Below are 17,881 nucleotides of genomic sequence, written 5' to 3' on the forward strand. Positions count from 1 at the left end.
ATGCTGTTTGCAACAGGTCTGCCCTAATTTTTGTAGGAAGTTAAAGTGAAGAAGTAAAATGAGGAAGATCTAATGAGGTAATTTCCTCTGTGGAAATTCTTATGGAACCCAAAAGAGGTAAGATTTCGTGTCTATACAGATTGACGAGTTGAAGGGCGATGCCTACAGTATACACAGGGAACTTAGTAAATTAAAAAAAAATTATTTGCTTTGAAAACTTTCAGTTAAAATACTGTCTATTTAAACTGGCACTATGACCTTTGACTCGGAGGACTAGACTATTCTCCTCCTCTTCCCTTCTTTTTGGTATATGTGGGCAGAGGTGTATGGAGCCCAGAAGTCAACTTCAGGTGTCATTTCTCAGGTGCCCTCCTTTCTTTCTTTCTTTCTTTCTTTCTTTCTTTCTTTCTTTCTTTCTTTCTTTCTTTCTTTCTTTCTTTCTTTCTTGTTTTCTTTCTCTCTTTCTCTCTCTCCTTCTCTTTCTCTCTTTCTTTCTTCTTTCTTTCTTTCTTTCTTTCTTTCTTTCTTTCTTTCTTTCTTTCTTTCTTTCTTTCTTTCTCTCTCTCTCTCTCTCTCATTAACTATTGCTTATCCAGCAGGCCAGGCAGCTGTGGGGATCCACCTGTCTCTGCCTGGCCAGTGCTGAGGTGCGGCACCATGCCTGGGTTTTCTTACCCCAAAAGCACTTTACCTCCTGAGATGTTGCTACAGTCTTTGTTTTTGCCTCCCTGACACACTTACTGAAAAGACACTTTAGTATGGAAGCAGATTATATTTTTGTCACACTTAACAATCTTCCCATCATAGTGAAATTATCTTTAGCTATCTCAAAAGAGCAATGCAAAAACTGCACCTCATATTTCATTTAAAAATCAGAGTGACAAAGAGGGAGGGAGAGTGGGATTGTGAGGGAATGAGGGAGGGTCTACAGTTGGGATACAAAGTAAATAAATTTTAATAGTCAAAAAATATTTACAAAATTTAAAAAAATCAGAGCGACAATAAATATCTGAGTTCCACTTAAGTGATGAATTATATAAAAGCAAAATGCAATGACATTAAAATTGGCTTATTCTAACTTCATATTTAAGGCTAAGATATGACTACAAAGGCCTTGGACTGTCCATAGGTTAATATAATGCAGAAAAATGTGTATTGAGAGAGCTGGAGAGTTGGCCCAGTGGTTAAGAGCACTGGCTGCTCTTTCAGAGGGCTAGGGTTGAATTCTAAGCATCCCCATGGTGGCTCACAACTGTCTGAAACTCTGCTACTATGGGATCTGATGCCTTTTCTGGCTTCCTTAGACACCAAGTACATCCATGGTACCCAGCCATATATGCAAACACCTGTACACGTAAAATAGGAATTTAAAAAGATATATATTGTAAGGCTTCTTAATTATCTCATTTTTATTCAATACACACTGTGGGTAGATTTGATCCTGTCTCTTCACTGTGGCTACTATATAGGCAGCCTTATGAGTGATGAAAGTTACGGGTCATTTGCTAGTTGCTTACCTCCAGAAAGCCATTCTCAACCTTAGGCGGCTCACTACAGGATACAGGGTGGCAGGTGGGCATGGGTCTACTCCACTGTCCCGTGGCCTCACAGGTGCTCTTCTTCTCTCCTTTGATATAGTATCCCTTGTGGCAACTATACGCCACCACAGCCCCAAAACTGTAGTTTGTTCCACTTGCGTAGCCATTCATGATGCTCGGAGGCTCTCCGCACCGCACCGGGATGCACTGGATGGACATGGGAGAAGGGCTCCACTGTCCTCCTCTCAGGCATTCAATCTTTGCTGAGGTGTTCAGCACAAAACCCTCCATGCACTTGAAGCTCACTACTGAGCTGGCTGCAAATTTTGCTTTGCTCACAGATTCCAAGATGCCATAGGAAATAGATGGGGGTTTTTCACAGAAGTGAGCTATGCAGCGTGGCACAGCCTGGCCCTCTGGGGGAACCCATTTCCCCTGGGCATTGCAGATGAGCTGGGAATTGTCAGCCAGGCTGTAACCATCTGCACAGTAGTAGAATGCGGTGTCTCCGAAGAGCCGGTGAGCAGTCTCTGGGGACGCGTGATCCACATTGGGAGGCTCGTCACAGGAGACAGCCAGGCACTGGTGGTTACTTGAATTCCACTTGCCATTGGCTAAGCATACAATTGTGTCAGGGCCAGAAAGGGTGTAGCTATGGGAATGAGGAGAAAGAAACAACAACTCAGTATAATATTGAGAAAAGGCATTGAATCTTCTCTTTTCTTTTTAATCTTTCCAACACTAACTTTGATTTTATTGTTTGTTTCTGAAAATAATATTTAGAAATTGAGTATTGAGTTTATTGATCAAATGATTTTAATGCTTATATCAAAAAGAAAATAGTTTTAAGACTTTTCCTATTTAAAAATCTCTAATGATGGAGATACAAGATGGTGGTGACGAGTGTGCACTGTATCTGAGGGGCACAGGATCTGAAACTCCAAAATGGGTGAGTGGAGGGGCAGCTGAGGCCAGAACATCAACATTGAGGCTTTCTGGATGAGAGGGGAGAACCTGTGAGTTGGGAAAGTTTAGATCCAGGTCACCCACGGCTGTCTCTGGGGGTTGAGGGTGTCAAATATTCAACCCCCTGCACTTCCACTTGCCCCAAGCATGGGCCTCCCTACTTGGAAGACGAGGCAGTGGTTGCCCCAAGCAGGACCTCTGTGCTCGATGACTGAGACAGCAGAGGTGGCTGCCCAAAATCCAGTGGCCAAACAGTGGATATCATTGAGCTGACAGATCTCCTACACTCCCATTTGCCCCTACAGGCCCAAATCTGAGAGTAGAGAACAGGAGGATCCCCTGTGTTTTCCGATTAGGCCTATGTGAGAGTGAGTGTGTCTTCAAGTGAGTGCATGCAGAGCGCCAGATCCAGGGTCCCTCCCACCTATACCCCCACTGTGGGCAACATAGGGATCCTTGGGTCATCATTCTCAAAATTGAAGGCCCTGTTCTGTGGGTCTACCAGTGGCGTCCAGGCAAAAAATTCCTGGAGCCCAGACAGATCCAAATACTAGGAGCACAGTATGACAGGCTTGTAGGTCACTGAGGTATTCATGGCACCTGTGCATGGTGCCTGCAAACAGCACCAGCACCCCACCCCCCACAGTTAAGCTTCACTCTTCCAGGGATCTACCTGTTCTAGCACCCTGTCATTCAAGGAACACTTCCATGCACACACCTGCACTTGCACACATGCACCTATGACCTTCCTCCCTTAGCTACAGCTGAAACACCAACATACACTCTCAAATCAGTGGACCTCTCTCATCTTCTGAAGAATATGCCGGACACTAGAGGTAGATGGACCCAGTCTGAAGTACACAATCCAGGAACAAACAATGAAAATTACAGATAAGCAGATGGCTAGAGGTTAACGTAAGAACACATCCAACAAAAATCAGAACATCATGGCTTCACCAGCAATCACCCAAATCAATGGATATTCTAATTCATTGTAAACACAGGAAAATGATCTCATGTCTATGCTTATCCAGTTGTTAGAGGCACATAGAGAGGAAACAAACAAAGCTCTCAAAGAAATACAGGCAAATAGAACCAAACAAGCAGAGGCATATGTAGAAGCACAAGTAGAGGCATATAGAGAGGAAACGAACAAAAAAATAGAGGCCATCATGGAAAGACAGGAATCCACATTCGAACACATGAAGGAAATGGTGCAAGATATAAAAACAGCATTAGAATCAATAAAGAAAACACAAACAGAGAAAACCCTGGAGCTGGAGAACTTAGAGAAAAGATCAGGAACCACAAAGGTAAGCATTACCAACAGAATACAAAAGATGGAAGAGAATCTCAGAGGCTGAAGACACAATTGCAGAAATTGATACATTTCTCAACAAAAAAGTAAAATTGGAAAATTTCCAAACACAAAACATCCAAGAAATCAAGGACACCATGAAAAGACAAAATCTAAGAATAATAGGAACAGGGGCTGTCTCTGACATGAACTCAGTGGCTGGCTCTTTGATCACCTCCCCCTCACCGCGGTGCAGCCTTATCAGGCCACAGAGGAAGACAATGCAGCCATTCCTGATGAGACCTGATAGACTAGGATCAGTGGAAGGGGAGGAAGATCTCCCCTATTACTGGACTGGGGGAAGGGCATGGGTGGAGAAGAGGGAGGGAGGGTGGTATTGGGAGCAGATAAGGGAGGGGGCTACAGGTGAAATATAAGGTGAATAAACTGTAATTAATAAAAAGTAAAATATAACTGAAAAAAATAAGAATAATAGGAATAGACGAAAAAGAAGATTCCAGGCTCCAAGGTCCAGAAAAATATTTTTAAGGAAATCATAGAAGAAAAATTTCCCAACTTAAAGAAAGAGATGTCCATAAACATACAAGAGGCCTACAGAACATCAAATAGACTGGACCAGAAAAGATACTCTTCATGTCACATAATAGAAAAAACACTAAATCTACAGAACAAAGGAAAATATTAAAAGCAGCAAAGAAAAAAGGCCAAGTAACATATAAAGGTAGATCTATCAGAATTACACCAGACTTCTAAACAGAAACTATGAAAGCCAGAAGGGCCTGAGCAGATGTCATGCAGACTTTAAGAGACCACAGATGCCAATCCAGACTAGTATACCCAGGAAAGCCCCAATCAACATAGATGGAAAACAAAATATTTCATGACAAATCTAAGCTTAATATCTACACAGCAACCCAATCTTACAGAAGATACTAGAAGGGAAATTCCAATCCAATGAAATCAATTACACTCAAGAAAACACAGGATATAAATAACTTCACAACAAAAAATTAAAAGAAAGCAAGCATCAAAACACTGACTCCACAATAAAAGGAACAAACATTCATTGGTCACTATTATCTATCAACATCAACCACCTCAACTCTCCAATAAAAAGACATAGACTAACAGAATGGGTGTAGAAACAGGATCCAACATTCTGCTGCATCCAAGAAACACACCTATGCAACAAAGATAAACACTACCTCAGAGTGAAGGACTGGAAAATGTTTTTCAAGCAAATGGACCCAGAAAACAAGCTGGGCTAGTTATCCTAATACCTAATAAAATATACTTTCAACCAAAATAAATCAAAAAAGATAAGGAAGGACACTTCATTCTCATCAAAGGAAAAATCCACCAGGAGGACGCCATAATCCTGAGCATCTATGCCCCCAATACAAGAGCACCTGCATTTGTAAATGAAACATTATTAAAGCTTAAATCACACATCGATCCCAACACTGTAATAGTGGAAGACTTCAACACTACACTCACATCAAGGGACAGATCATCTAGACAGAAGCTAACTAGGGAAATAAAGACACTTACAGAGGTCCTAAATCAAACGAACCTAATAGATATCTACAGAACTTTTCACCCAAACTCAAAAGAGTATACCTTCTTTTCAGCACCTCATGGAACCTTTCCAAAATAGACCATATAGTTGTCACAAAGCAAGCCTCAACAGATACAAGAATTTAGAATTAATCATTTGTATCCCATCAGACCACCATCGCCTATAACTAGACCTCAACAACAACACAAATAACAAAAAGCCTACATACACATGGAAACTAAACAAGTCTCTACTCAATGAGAGCTTGGTCAGGGAAGAAATGAAAAAAGAAACTAGATACTTCTTAAAATTCAATGAAAATGAAGGCACAACTTACTCAGACTTACGGGACAAAATGAAAGCAATTCTAAGAGGAAAGTTCATAGCACTAAGTGCCTCCAGAAAGAAGTTTGAGACATCTCATATGAGCAACTTAATGGCACACCTAAAAGCCCTAGGAAAAAAATAAGCAGACATACACAAGAGGAGTAGATGATTGGAAATAATCAAACTCAGGCTGAAATCAATGAATTAGATACAAAGAAAACAATTCAACGAATCAAAAAGGCCAAAAGCTGGTTCTTTGAGAGAATCAGCAAGATAGACAAACTGTTAGCCAAACTAAAAGTCAGAGGGAAACTATCCAAATCAGCAAATTCAGAAATGAAAAGGGGAACATAACGACAGATATGATGTCTAACAAGGATTCAGCTAGGTAGAGCTGGCTCTTGTCATTCCCTTATTCATTGTAGATTCAAAAAGACAGACAGAGTGGATGTTAGATACCCCTTCAAGATCCTGTTGTCTCAGAGACTGAAAGGGAAAATCAGAATGCCTCAGACATAACCCTAGTACCATACAGCCTCACACTGAGGAAATCCAAACAATCATTAGATCTTACTACAAAAGCCTATATGCCACAAAATTTGAAAATCTAAATGAAATGGACAACTTTCTTGATAGATTCCATTTACCAAAATTAAATTAAGATCAGGTAAATAGATTAAATATTCCTATATCCCCCAAGGAAATAGAAGGAGTCATCAAAAATCTCCCATCCAAAAAAAGCCCAGGATCAGATGGTTTCAGTGCAGAATTCTACCAGACTTTCAGAGAAGAGCTAACTCCAATTCTCTTCAAACTATTCCACAAAATAGAAACAGAAGGAGCATTGCCAAACTCATTCTATGAAGCCATAGTCACCTTGATACTTAAACCTCACAAAGAGCCAACAAAAAAAGAGAACTTCAGACCTATGAACATTGATGCAAAAATACTCAATAAAATACTTGCAAACCGCATCCAAGAACACATAAAAAATATCATCCACCATGACCAAGTAGGCTTCATCCCAAGTATGCAGGGCTGGCTCAATATATGGAAATCCATCAATGTAATACACCATATAAACAAACTGAAGGAGAAAAATCACATGATCATCTCCTTAGATGCCGAAAAAGCATTCGACAAAATCCAACACCTATTCATGTTTAAAGTTTTGGAGAGATCAGGGATACAAGGCACATACCTAAACATAGTAAAGACAACATACAGCAAGCCTATAGCCAACATTGAACTAAATGGAGAGAAACAAATCAGGAACAAGATAAGGCTGTCCACTCCCTCCATATCTCTTCAACATAGTACTTGAAGTCTTAGCTAGAACAATAAGACAACTAAAGGAGATCAAGGGGATTCAGTTCAGAAAGGAAGATGTCAAAATATCACTCTTTGCAGATGATATGATTGTACAGATGAGTGATCCCAAAAATTCAACCAGAGAACTCCTTCAGCTGATAAACACCTTCAGCAAAGTGGCTGGATACAAAATTAACTAAAAAAAATCAGTAGCCCTCCTGTGTATGAAAGATAAAAGGGCTGAGAAAGAAATTAGAAAGACTACAACCTTCACAATAGCACACACTTTGAAACATGTGTCATCATGGTCTCTGAACTTTTGATGTGGCTGGCATAGTTTATTTACTGAAGTTCATATGCACAGACCTGGACAGCCATGATATATAGGAATCTATTGTACATAAAGTTTTCCCTTTATTCCTGCAGCAGAAGCATCTGTCTCTAGACTCTTCCTTATATCCTGAGAACACGAAAACTATGTTATATAATTTGGTAGCACTTGACTGGGTTTCTGACCCTTGATCCTCTGATAACTTTCCACCAACAACTCTTCCTTGATGAAAAAAAATATCACAGCAAACCACTCTCTAGTTGAAAGGATAATGACCACTGAATACACACCTTTAAAATATATAAGTACAAAAAAATCGATTTTAAGAATCTCCATTATTCCCTAGTCTGGATTGAGACCTTTGTTTCCCATTATTCCTTTTAGCTAATACTAATTTCTTCATACTTGACTCTTTGTGGCCAGCTATGGGCCAGCTGCTTCCTTGGGGCACCGATGCTGCACTAGTGAAGTGCTTGTCTGCAATGGCCCGTGGCACAGTGTGGCAAGCAGAGTGCAACAATAGTATGCTATACGATACATGTTTGGTCTCTGCCCTGTGCCTAACATGGAGCTCTGGAGGCCTTGTAATTTCCCAAGCGCCAGCGTGTCAGGGCTTTGCATCGCTAGATGATGTGCTCAGTGAAGATGAGGTTAGATGATAAAGATAGATGTATGTTTTAAAAAGGTCATAATTATAAGGTGATAAAGGAGGGTGTATGTTCTACATGACATAACAGGGGAATTAACTATACGCCATTGTTTAATCACCAAAACATCAAATCATTTGTATTAACTTCATCAGAATTCTAAAAGTCTATTCAGAATTTTAGGGGATTTCTTTTACTCACTGTTTGTTGGGGGATCATTCAGAGAGTGATAAACATTTTATAGTTGATAGCATATGCCTATACATGCCAGCTACCAAATGAGAGAATCTGAAACTGGGCTAAGTATAAAATATGATAAAAAGCTTGGGATCAGTATCAATCTAAGATGAAGGAGTGCTCACTTAAACTCTTTGTAACCTTTTGTATTTGTATTCAAGAGGTTTTGCAGGCAATCTTTTATACTTTTATTAAAAATCAGCCCCACACACCATGTTCCAGGCAAAATGGCTCATCAGCATCGAGGGTAGCCCTAGGACTTGAGCAATACACAAGAATCCTTTGGAGAATACTTTCAATGCGAGTTTTCAATAGTTGGATTCACACGCCTAGAGGAAGCTTACTAACCAGCCTGCACCCTCGGAGCTTTATGAGTGAGCTCCTGAGAATAGCACCTGATCCCCTTCTAAAAGTCAAAAGCCACCCATTAATGGGAATAATAGAAAGCGTGAAGAAGCATCAGTAATTAGTCTTGTTTTAATTCATAACAACAATCGAAGATCAAAGCTCTTGTCTTAATAGATCCAATAATTCCATTTAGAAGCTTATATGTGGGAAGAATCAAAAGAGGGAAACTCAATGAGGTTTTTTTTAATGGTGTCATTAATCCTTCCACACTTCTGAGTTTCACACCAATGAATGTCAACATAGGGATGAGAAGAAAAATGAGAAACAAATGGCCACACATATATTTGGCTAAACAACTGAAGCACTCTCCCACTGGCATTTGAGGGTGTTGATAAAAATTTAGAAAAACTAAATGTTTGGGTAAAAAACAAATTTGGAATGGTGAGTTTGATGAAGCTGCTCACTTCTTTCCTTTCCTGGTATTCATTATTCTACTCTGGTCTCTTGAAGTTCTTGCCTCCTTATTGTAAACTTGACGATGTGTCTTGCTCCCATGTTTGAAGGAAAGACTCCAATCAAAGCTCATTACCAGGATAAAAGTTAAAACCAATCAAACAACCAAGCAACAACAGTTCAGCATCCATCCCTATTGATAGTTGACAGATGGTAAGTGAAGGAGAGACAGTTTTCTTTAAGGCTGTGGTCCCTGGTAGATGGGGGCAACTCCATATTCATGTATATATGGGCTGCATAAATTGGATTCACTGGGTGGTGGAACTCAAAACAGAGCAGAAGCCATGAAGTTTGGAGGAGGGTTTGGGAAATAGGTGTGGGTCCTAGAAGAGTTATGGGGAGGAGTGAATACGATCAAATTACATTGTATGCACATTTGAAGTTCTCAAAGAACTAATAAAATACTATATCATATATTATATTAAAATAACAGCAGTGAGACAACAGTAAGAACATGTGCATGCTCGTGATGTATGGAGGTCTGGGTGTCTTATATGGTCTGGAGGGCAAAGGGAAGGCTGATTTGAGCCTCAAAAGGAGATTAAGTACATGTTCATGAGGCTGAGAGCAGCTCAGGATGTAGAAAGAGACAGCAAGGCACATCACATTACCCAGAAGTCATGGCTTGGATACAATGACGGTATTCTTAATATAACAAGATGTGGGGGGTGTGCCAGACAAGCAAGCCCCTGGGGGAAAGACAGAAATAGAAGAGACAGAAAGAGGACAAGAATGGATTCCCGTTTCTGACCATACGTAATCTGCAATCCCTCCCTATCATACTTGATGAGAGATAACAGACATCAATTTAAATGCACAGCTTGGCTAAACAGAAAGGAAATATCCATACTCCCAACTTGAGGCAGAAATTGAAGCCAGAAAAGCAGGCTTGCCAACGAATGCTGTGGTTTCCTTTAGATTAGACAAGGAAAGGAACTAGAGAGGAAAAGAAACACAGCCTTGGATTGAATTAGTAATAGGAGTGTATGGCAGGAATCCACATCCCAGAAGGATGTTTGCTGACACGGTATTCTTGCAAAAATTTGCTTTATCTCTGTGTTTTCAGAGATACTGGGCAGGAAAACGAGGCCCCTGCTAACTATAAATATGTCCCTGATCTGAACTTCATTTAGAATTCATACTACTTGCTTCGTATGCAGAACCTTTCAAATTAATAAATTAATGTGAAGCTGAGTACCCTGGGGTATTTGGTAGAAAAAAGAACCTAGAGTCAGATCATAAGTGATTATTGTAGACACAGTAGGCCCTGTTTCCTGTCAGGAGAGAATCTGAAATGGCAAGACACACATAGGTGTCTATGGATATTACCACTGTGATGAGACAGGACAACCAAAGGAAAGTAGTGGAGGGAAGGGTTTATTTGGCTGACACTTCCATATCACTGTTCATCATCAAAGGGAGTCAGGAAAAGGAACTCAAGTACGCCAGGGACCTGCAGCCAAAGCTAATGCAGAGATCATAGAGGGGTGCTGCTTACTGCTTGCTTTCCATGGCTTACTCACTAGCTTTCTTATAGAACCCGGGACCACCATCCCAGAGGTGGCACCACCCACAATGGGTTGGACCCTCCCCCATCAGTCACTAATGTCCAAGAAAACACCTTACAGGTTTGTCTACAGCCTGATCTTGTGGAGGTATTTTCTTAATTGAGGCTCTCTCCTCTCTGATGACTAACTTGTGTTAAGTTATAAAACCAGCCAGTACAACAGGCATATTTTCCATCATGCAAGATTCAGCACACACAAAGAGCTGTAAGAATAGAGCACTGATCAATGAGAAGTACTAGAAAAAAAAAACTGTATACATATTCATTTAAAAAAAATGGCTATTGTTGAAGTTTAGAGTAGATGGCTGGGTATCAGAAACCAGAAAAAGCAGGGATTTGGAGTGACAGGGTAAGGTTAATTAGAAGGCATTAACTTAAAGGTACTCCAGAGTAAGAGGTGAGACTGTAGGTAATAGCTACAAAAAATAATTTTGGAAATTTTCACCATAAAGAAATTACAAATATCTGAGTCATCAGGTATATTTAACCTGGTGGAAGTGTGACACTGTGCCCACATATATAGAAGCTTTATATGAAGCTCCATTAATGCATATAAATTTTAGACTTTACGTGTCAGTCATTTAGATATCATTTTAAAATTAAAATGTAATTACAACATGTACCCCCTTCTTTTCCAGTCTTTCTCATATCCCCCTGCCCTGTTCTCTCTCAAGTGGATGACCTCCTTTTCTTAAATTATTATTGTTACACATATGCACAAATATATAAATACAACCTGCCGAGCCCATTATGTGTTGCTTGTATGTGTGATTTCAGGGTCTGACGACTTGGTGTTGGATAACCAATTAGTGGGGCTTATCCCTTGGTAAGATTAATTCTCCCTCATTCAGAATTCTTTAATTGCCTGCAGTTGTTTTTCTGGGGGTGAGGCCCTGTGAGAACTCCCCCTTCTGTTTTAGCAGGACTATTGGTATCATTCTTGTTCAGGTCTTGATTGGGCAGCCACGTTGTTGAAGTATTATGGGTGCATCTTCCTGTTATTTCTAGGAGACTCACTATTATGGCCAGCTTCCTAGTTTGCCGGCTCTTACAGTCTTTCCAGCCTCTCTTCATTTGTCCATTTTACTTTATTTAATTTAAATTTAATTTTTTCACAATTTATTCATTATATATCCCGATGGAAGCCCCCTCTTCAGCTTCGCCAGTCCCACCCTCCCTCCATCTGCCCTTCCCCTAGTCCACGGAAAGGGGGAGTTCTCCACCATTGCTATCTTCCCATAGCTTGTTAAGTCTCATCAGGACTGCCTGGATTCTCTTCCTCCATGGCCTGGCAAGGCTGCATCACCAGTGAGTGATCAAAGAGAGTCAACCAAGTTCATGACAGAGGCAGCCTCTTTTTCCCTCACTCAGAGATCCACATGGATACTGAGCTGCCAATCAGTCACATCTGAGTAGGGGGTCTAGGTCCTCTCCATGCATGATCCTCCATTGGTGCATCAGTCTCTGCAGGACCACCTGAGCTCAGATCCTTTAGCTTTGTTGGTCTCCTATCCCCTTTGTAGGGCTTCTGTCCCCTCCATATCCCTCTAATGCTACCCTTCTCTCCTTCCAAAAGACTTCCTGTGCTCTGTCCAAAGTTTGGCTGTGAGTCTCAGCATCTGCTTCAATCCCCTATTGGGTGGATCTATTCAGAGGACCCTCTATAGTAAGCTTCCATCTTGTTTCCTTTCTTCCACCATTTCTGGTGTCTATCCTGTTTGTCATTCTGAGTGAGATTTAAGCATCCTCCCTTGGGTCCTCCTTAGTGTTTAGCTTCTTTAGGTCTGTAGATGGCTATCCTGTTTAATATGGCTAATGTCCGCTTATACATGAGTGTATACCATGCCGGTCTTTCTGTTTCCTCACTCAGGATGATCTTGTCTAGTTCATCCATTTGCCTGCAAATTTCATGATTTCCTTGTTTTAAATTGCTGAGTAGTATTCCATTGTGTAAATGTACCACAATTTCTGTATCCATTCCTCAGTTGAGTGACATATGGGTTGTTTCCAGATTCTGGCTATTATGAATAAAGTTGCTATGAACATGACTGAGAAAATGTCCTCATTGTATACTTGATCATATTTTGGATATATGCCTAGGAGTGGTATGGCTGTATCTTGAGGTGGCACTATTCCTAACTGTCTGAGAAAGTGCCAGATTGATTTCCAAAGTGGTTTTACAAGTTTATATTCCCACCAGCAGGGGAGGAGGGTTCCCCTTTCTCTACATCCTCTCCAGTATATGTTGTCACTTGAGTTATTCATCTTAGCCATTCTGATGGGTGTAAGGTGAAATCTCAGGGTTGTTTTGATTTGCATTTTCCTGATGACTAAGGATGCTGAACATTTCTTTAAGTGATTCTCTGTCCTTCAATATTCCTCTACAGAGAAGTCTCTGTTTAGCTTTGTACCCCATTTTTTTAAATTGGATTACTTGATTTGTTGCTTCTTGAATTTAACTTCTTGAATTCTTTATATATTCTGGATATTAGCCCGCTGTCAGATAGAGGGTTGGTCAAGATTTTTTCCTAGTCTGTAGGCTGTCTGTTTTGTTGACAGTGTCCTTTGTTTTACAGAAAGTTTTCAGTTTCATGAGGTCCCATTTATTAATTGTAGATATTAGAGCCTGAGCTGTTGGTGTTCTTTTCAGGAAGTTGTCTCCTGTGCCAATGAATTCAAGGCTCTTCTCCACTTTTTCTTCTAACAGATTTAGTATGTCTGCTTTTTTTTCTTTTGTTTTTGCCATATATTTTAATTTTTACATTAGTTACAGTTTATTTACTTTGTATCCCAGCTGTAGTCCCCTCCTTCATTTCCTTCCAATCCCACTCTCCCTCCTTCATCTCCTCCCAGGCCCCTCTCCAAGTCCACTGATAGGGGAGGTCCTCTTCCCCTTCCATCTGATCCTAGCCTATCAGGTCTCATCAGGGCCCAGATATTTTGGTTTTGTTGCTCTCCTTGTGGACCTCCTGTCCCCTCCAGGTCTTTCTATCTCCCTCTTCTGTCACAAGATTCCCTGCACTCTGCCCAAAGTTTGGCTGTGAGCCTCAGCATCTGTTTTTTTTTTTCAGTCATACTTCCTTCTCTTTTTCATTATTATTATTTTTTATTAATTACAGTTTATTCACTTTGTATTTCCCCTGTACCTTTCTCTTCCCCTCCCAATGCCACCCTTTCTCTCTCCAGCCCTGCACTGACATTTAATATTAGAGATCTCTTGTTCGCTGATGATAATTCAGCATTGAAGAGATTGCTCTTATGGGGGTTTAGAGTAAAACAGTGGTTGCTAGAGGCAGTGAGTGTGGGGGATGGGAGGCTTAGGAAAGGTTGATAAGCTACCATCAGATAGGAACAGAAGCAAACTCGAAGGTGACCAGCATGTGTCACACATTTCAGTAAGCTGGAAGCAAGGATTTTAAATGCTTTCTCCAAGACGAAATGACAAACGCTTGAGGAGACAGATATTTAGAACTTCAGATGAACAGCACAAAATGCGTGTGTGGAGACACATGGGGCCCTCTACAGTGTTTGCATTTTGCTGTATTGGTTTTGTTGTTTAATTTTAGGATTTCAGAAAGTTCTTATGTCAGTGTTCGAGGCTCAAGATCTCGTCAAGAACATGTCACCACATGCTGGTGACAGAGTCTGCACTGGTGACATGGAACACGTCCTCCCTGACAGCTCAGAGCCTACATGTTCTCAGCCTGGCAGTTGAGGCTCCGCTGTTGGCTCCACTGATTCCCCCTCCCCAGTTAAGCCATTCATCATAGTCTTTGTTCTGTCATGACACTCACAAATATCAGCCTCTATTGAACTATGGCGACCTAGACAGTGGTTCTCAACCTGTGGATCGAGACACCTCTGGAGGTTGAATGACCCTTTCGCAGGGGTCACCTAAGACCATTATAAAACACAGATATCTACAATAACATTCATAAGGCAAAATTATAGTTATGAAGTAGCAATGAAAATAATTTTATGGCTGGGGTCACCACAACATGAGGAACTGTAATAAAGGTTTGTAGCATGAGGAAGGTTGAGAACCACACTGCCCTTGAAGGTCATTCAAGAACGCCTAGGACATGCTGCTTCCCCAAGGGCACAGGCTGAGGCAGAATTCCAGAGAGCGTGGCTGCTGACATCCCTGAGTGTGCAAACACCAGGGAGGATGAAAATATTTTGCAAGAAAGCGTAGACAGAGAAGAAGCACAGTGCCCACAGTGGAAGGTGAGTCAGACCTCCTGAGGTTTAACCACAGGCACTGCCTTGACAGCCTGAGACCCCGAACAGGCCATCACAGGTACCCCTTCCATCTCTGTGCCTCACAGGGTTCTCCTGGCTGCCATCAAGTAGGGCCTCAAGTTAAAGCCCTTCAAAACGTGTTTCTTGCTGGGCCAAATATCATCTTTCAACAAAGTAACATCATCAACATGAGAAACCTGAATCTAATAATAATAATAATTATAATAATAATGATGATGATGATGATACTTATCATCCTTATATTGTGATTGCAAATCTTGGCTTTTGTGGGCGATAGACAGATACATGCCTGCTTCAATGGCTTGTCCACATTCTTGGTTAAAGTATAAAGATATTTTGCACTGCATTGCTCTAGGGAAGCGTGCCTCCTCTCTGCTCTCAGAAAACGAGAGCAGGAAGCTCTCTGGTTTGGCTGTCAGGAAGTTTCGTTTTCTGTCCTTGATGCTGCATGCTCCTCTCCTCAAAGGCTTTACTTACCCCTCTTTGCACGTGTAAGTGACCATGTTTCCAAAAGTGAAGTTGCTCCCAGTGATGACAGCATCTCTGACTACTGGGGGCTCTCCGCAGGACACCAGGTGACAACTAGGTGGCGCTCTGTCCCAGCTGCCAGAAGCTGTGCATTCAATAAGGGTTGGGCCCTGTAAGCTAACAGATATGAACAGGGCTCAGGTCATTTCTCTCATTGGGTGATTGTTTACTGCTGTGGAAAAATAAAATTTGGAAAAAAATACAAGCTGCACGTTGAGATTTAGTGCACAAAATAACAATTCTTCACATTGTATTGCTCCGTAGGGACATAACAGATTTACATTGGTCGGAGCATTAAAATAATGAATGGTCCTTGTGGAGCTCCTATCCTTTCCCCATCATACTAACTCTCATATGATTCCCTGTACTCTGCCGAAGGTTTGGTTATGAGTCTTTGTATCTGCTTTGAAAACACTGCTAGTTAGAGTCTTTCAGATGCCTTCAGTAGGAGGGAATGAGGGAGTGGGATACAGCTGGGATACAGAGTTAATAAGATGTAACTGATAAGAAAAAAAATTATATAAAAAAGAACACAATATATAAAGATGAAACCTATGACAATAAAAGCATAAAAGAATGATGGAATGAAAAAATAAAATAATGAATGGGTAGAGAAACTATACCACTTGGTGGAAAATTCAAGTCTAATGTGTTTATTGGTAAAGGGGGAACTCCAGAGCTTCTGACTGGCAGAATACTGAGGTTAATAGAGCAATTATTCTCCAACTGGAAGGCAGACACACGAACAGACAGGTGATCAGAATCACCAAGGTCAAAGGCAGTGTCCTTCCAGGACCTGGGAGTCTGGTCGCTCACCACGCTGCTGACTTGACAAACCCTGCGTCCCACGTCATGGCTTACCCACCATGGTTCTCATATCTTCACTTTTTTTTTCTTAAAATATCATTTATTTATATGCTTAGGAGCGTGTTGAGGTCAGAGAACAACCTGACAGAGTCAGTTCTTTCCTCCCATCTTGTGGGTCCCAGAGATCAAACTCATATCACCAGGCTTAGATGCAAGGACCTTGATCCTTTGAGCCCTCTCGCTGACCTTTGGTTCTTTATGTCCTATCCACCAGATCTGTTTCACTTTAGATCCCAATGAATGCCTTTTGGGGCACAGTCTGATTTTCTCTATTGTTCCTCTTTTGAACACACACACACACACACACACACACACACACACACGTTAAAGTGAACTTCTTACAGAATTAAGATCCTTCTATGCTTTTCCTACACTATGTCATGAACTGCTACATTAAACTTTGATAAGCTGTGTATATAAAAAAAGATCCGTGGGAAGGGATTTCCTCAGGTATGATGCTGTGCTCCACAAACCAACCTGGCTTTCCTCCGTAGGGTCTGAATGCTCCAGCAGTTGAACTGTGAGGACTCCTGAGTCACAGATTGACCATCTCCCTGACATTTACTGTTAGTCAGGCTCCAAAAATCACAGAAATTTTAGAATATCCCTACTTTTATAGAATTGCTTGGAAATTCAGCTAGTTCATTCACTCTAGCTTAGGATCAGCAGAAGGCTGCAGGAAGCAGGGTAGGTGTCCCCCCTCCTTTACCTGTATCCGTTCTCACAGGAATACGATGCAATTGAAAGGTAGGTGAGCCCACTTAAGATGTATTTCCCGTTATTTATGTTCTCAGGATGGGAACACTTCACCAGTTCACACACAGGAGAGGAATGACTCCATGAACCACTGGCAAGGCATGTGGACTCTTCATCCCCAGCCAGAGTATATCCTTTATCACACCTGGAAGAGACAGAGGAAAATGATTGAATATAGGTAGCTTCGTTTTGCACACTTTAAAAATTGTGTGAGTGTATGATGTGTGTGTATGAGCTTCGGTTCATATGTGTGAGTACAGCCATGCACATACCATGTTGTGCACTGGAAGGCTGAAGGATAACCTCAGGTGTTGGTCCTTGCCTTCTGTCTTGTTTGAGACAGTGTCTTTTTGCTGTCTGGGGAGGCAGGAAAAATGGCTCAGCAGTTAAGAGAGCACACTGCTCTTACGGAGTAGTCCTCTTACGGAGGACCAAATATTGGTTTTCAGTATCTGCATCCTCAGCCCATAAACTGTATCTACAGCTCCAGGAGATCTGACACCCTCTTCTGGCCTCCATGGGAAAATCCATGGTATACACTCACACAGACACATAAATTAACAAACAAACAAACAAACAAACAAACACATCTTTATAAAAACCCTCTGGGATTGTCTCCTTTCCCCCTGGTATTCTGCCACTGCTGACATGCCATTAACAATTGTATTACACCTTTCAAGTCAGACACTTACCTGTACGTCACCTTACTGCCATATGTAAACACTGAGCCGTCGACACCACCATTTTCAGGAGCAGCTGGCGCACCACAGGAAATGGCTGCAAAGAAGGAAACAAAAAGCGTGGTG

General features: G+C 41.2%; 1 protein-coding gene across 1 annotated transcript in view; it reads right to left on the minus strand.

Annotated features, from left to right (window-relative positions):
- Svep1 (sushi, von Willebrand factor type A, EGF and pentraxin domain containing 1) overlaps nucleotides 1–17,881 on the minus strand; it is a 191,394-nt gene that overhangs the window by 30,539 nt on the left and 142,974 nt on the right. Inside the window, exons 34-37 of the mRNA XM_060379952.1 lie at nucleotides 17,768–17,852; nucleotides 17,029–17,220; nucleotides 15,402–15,569; nucleotides 1,518–2,190 (exon numbers count right to left, since the gene is read on the minus strand). Of these exons, the coding sequence (XP_060235935.1) occupies nucleotides 1,518–2,190; nucleotides 15,402–15,569; nucleotides 17,029–17,220; nucleotides 17,768–17,852 (1,118 nt within the window). The remainder of the gene's footprint in view (nucleotides 1–1,517; nucleotides 2,191–15,401; nucleotides 15,570–17,028; nucleotides 17,221–17,767; nucleotides 17,853–17,881) is intronic.

This window comes from Meriones unguiculatus, chromosome 3, assembly GCF_030254825.1.
Source record: "Meriones unguiculatus strain TT.TT164.6M chromosome 3, Bangor_MerUng_6.1, whole genome shotgun sequence".
Taxonomy (NCBI): domain Eukaryota; kingdom Metazoa; phylum Chordata; class Mammalia; order Rodentia; family Muridae; genus Meriones; species Meriones unguiculatus.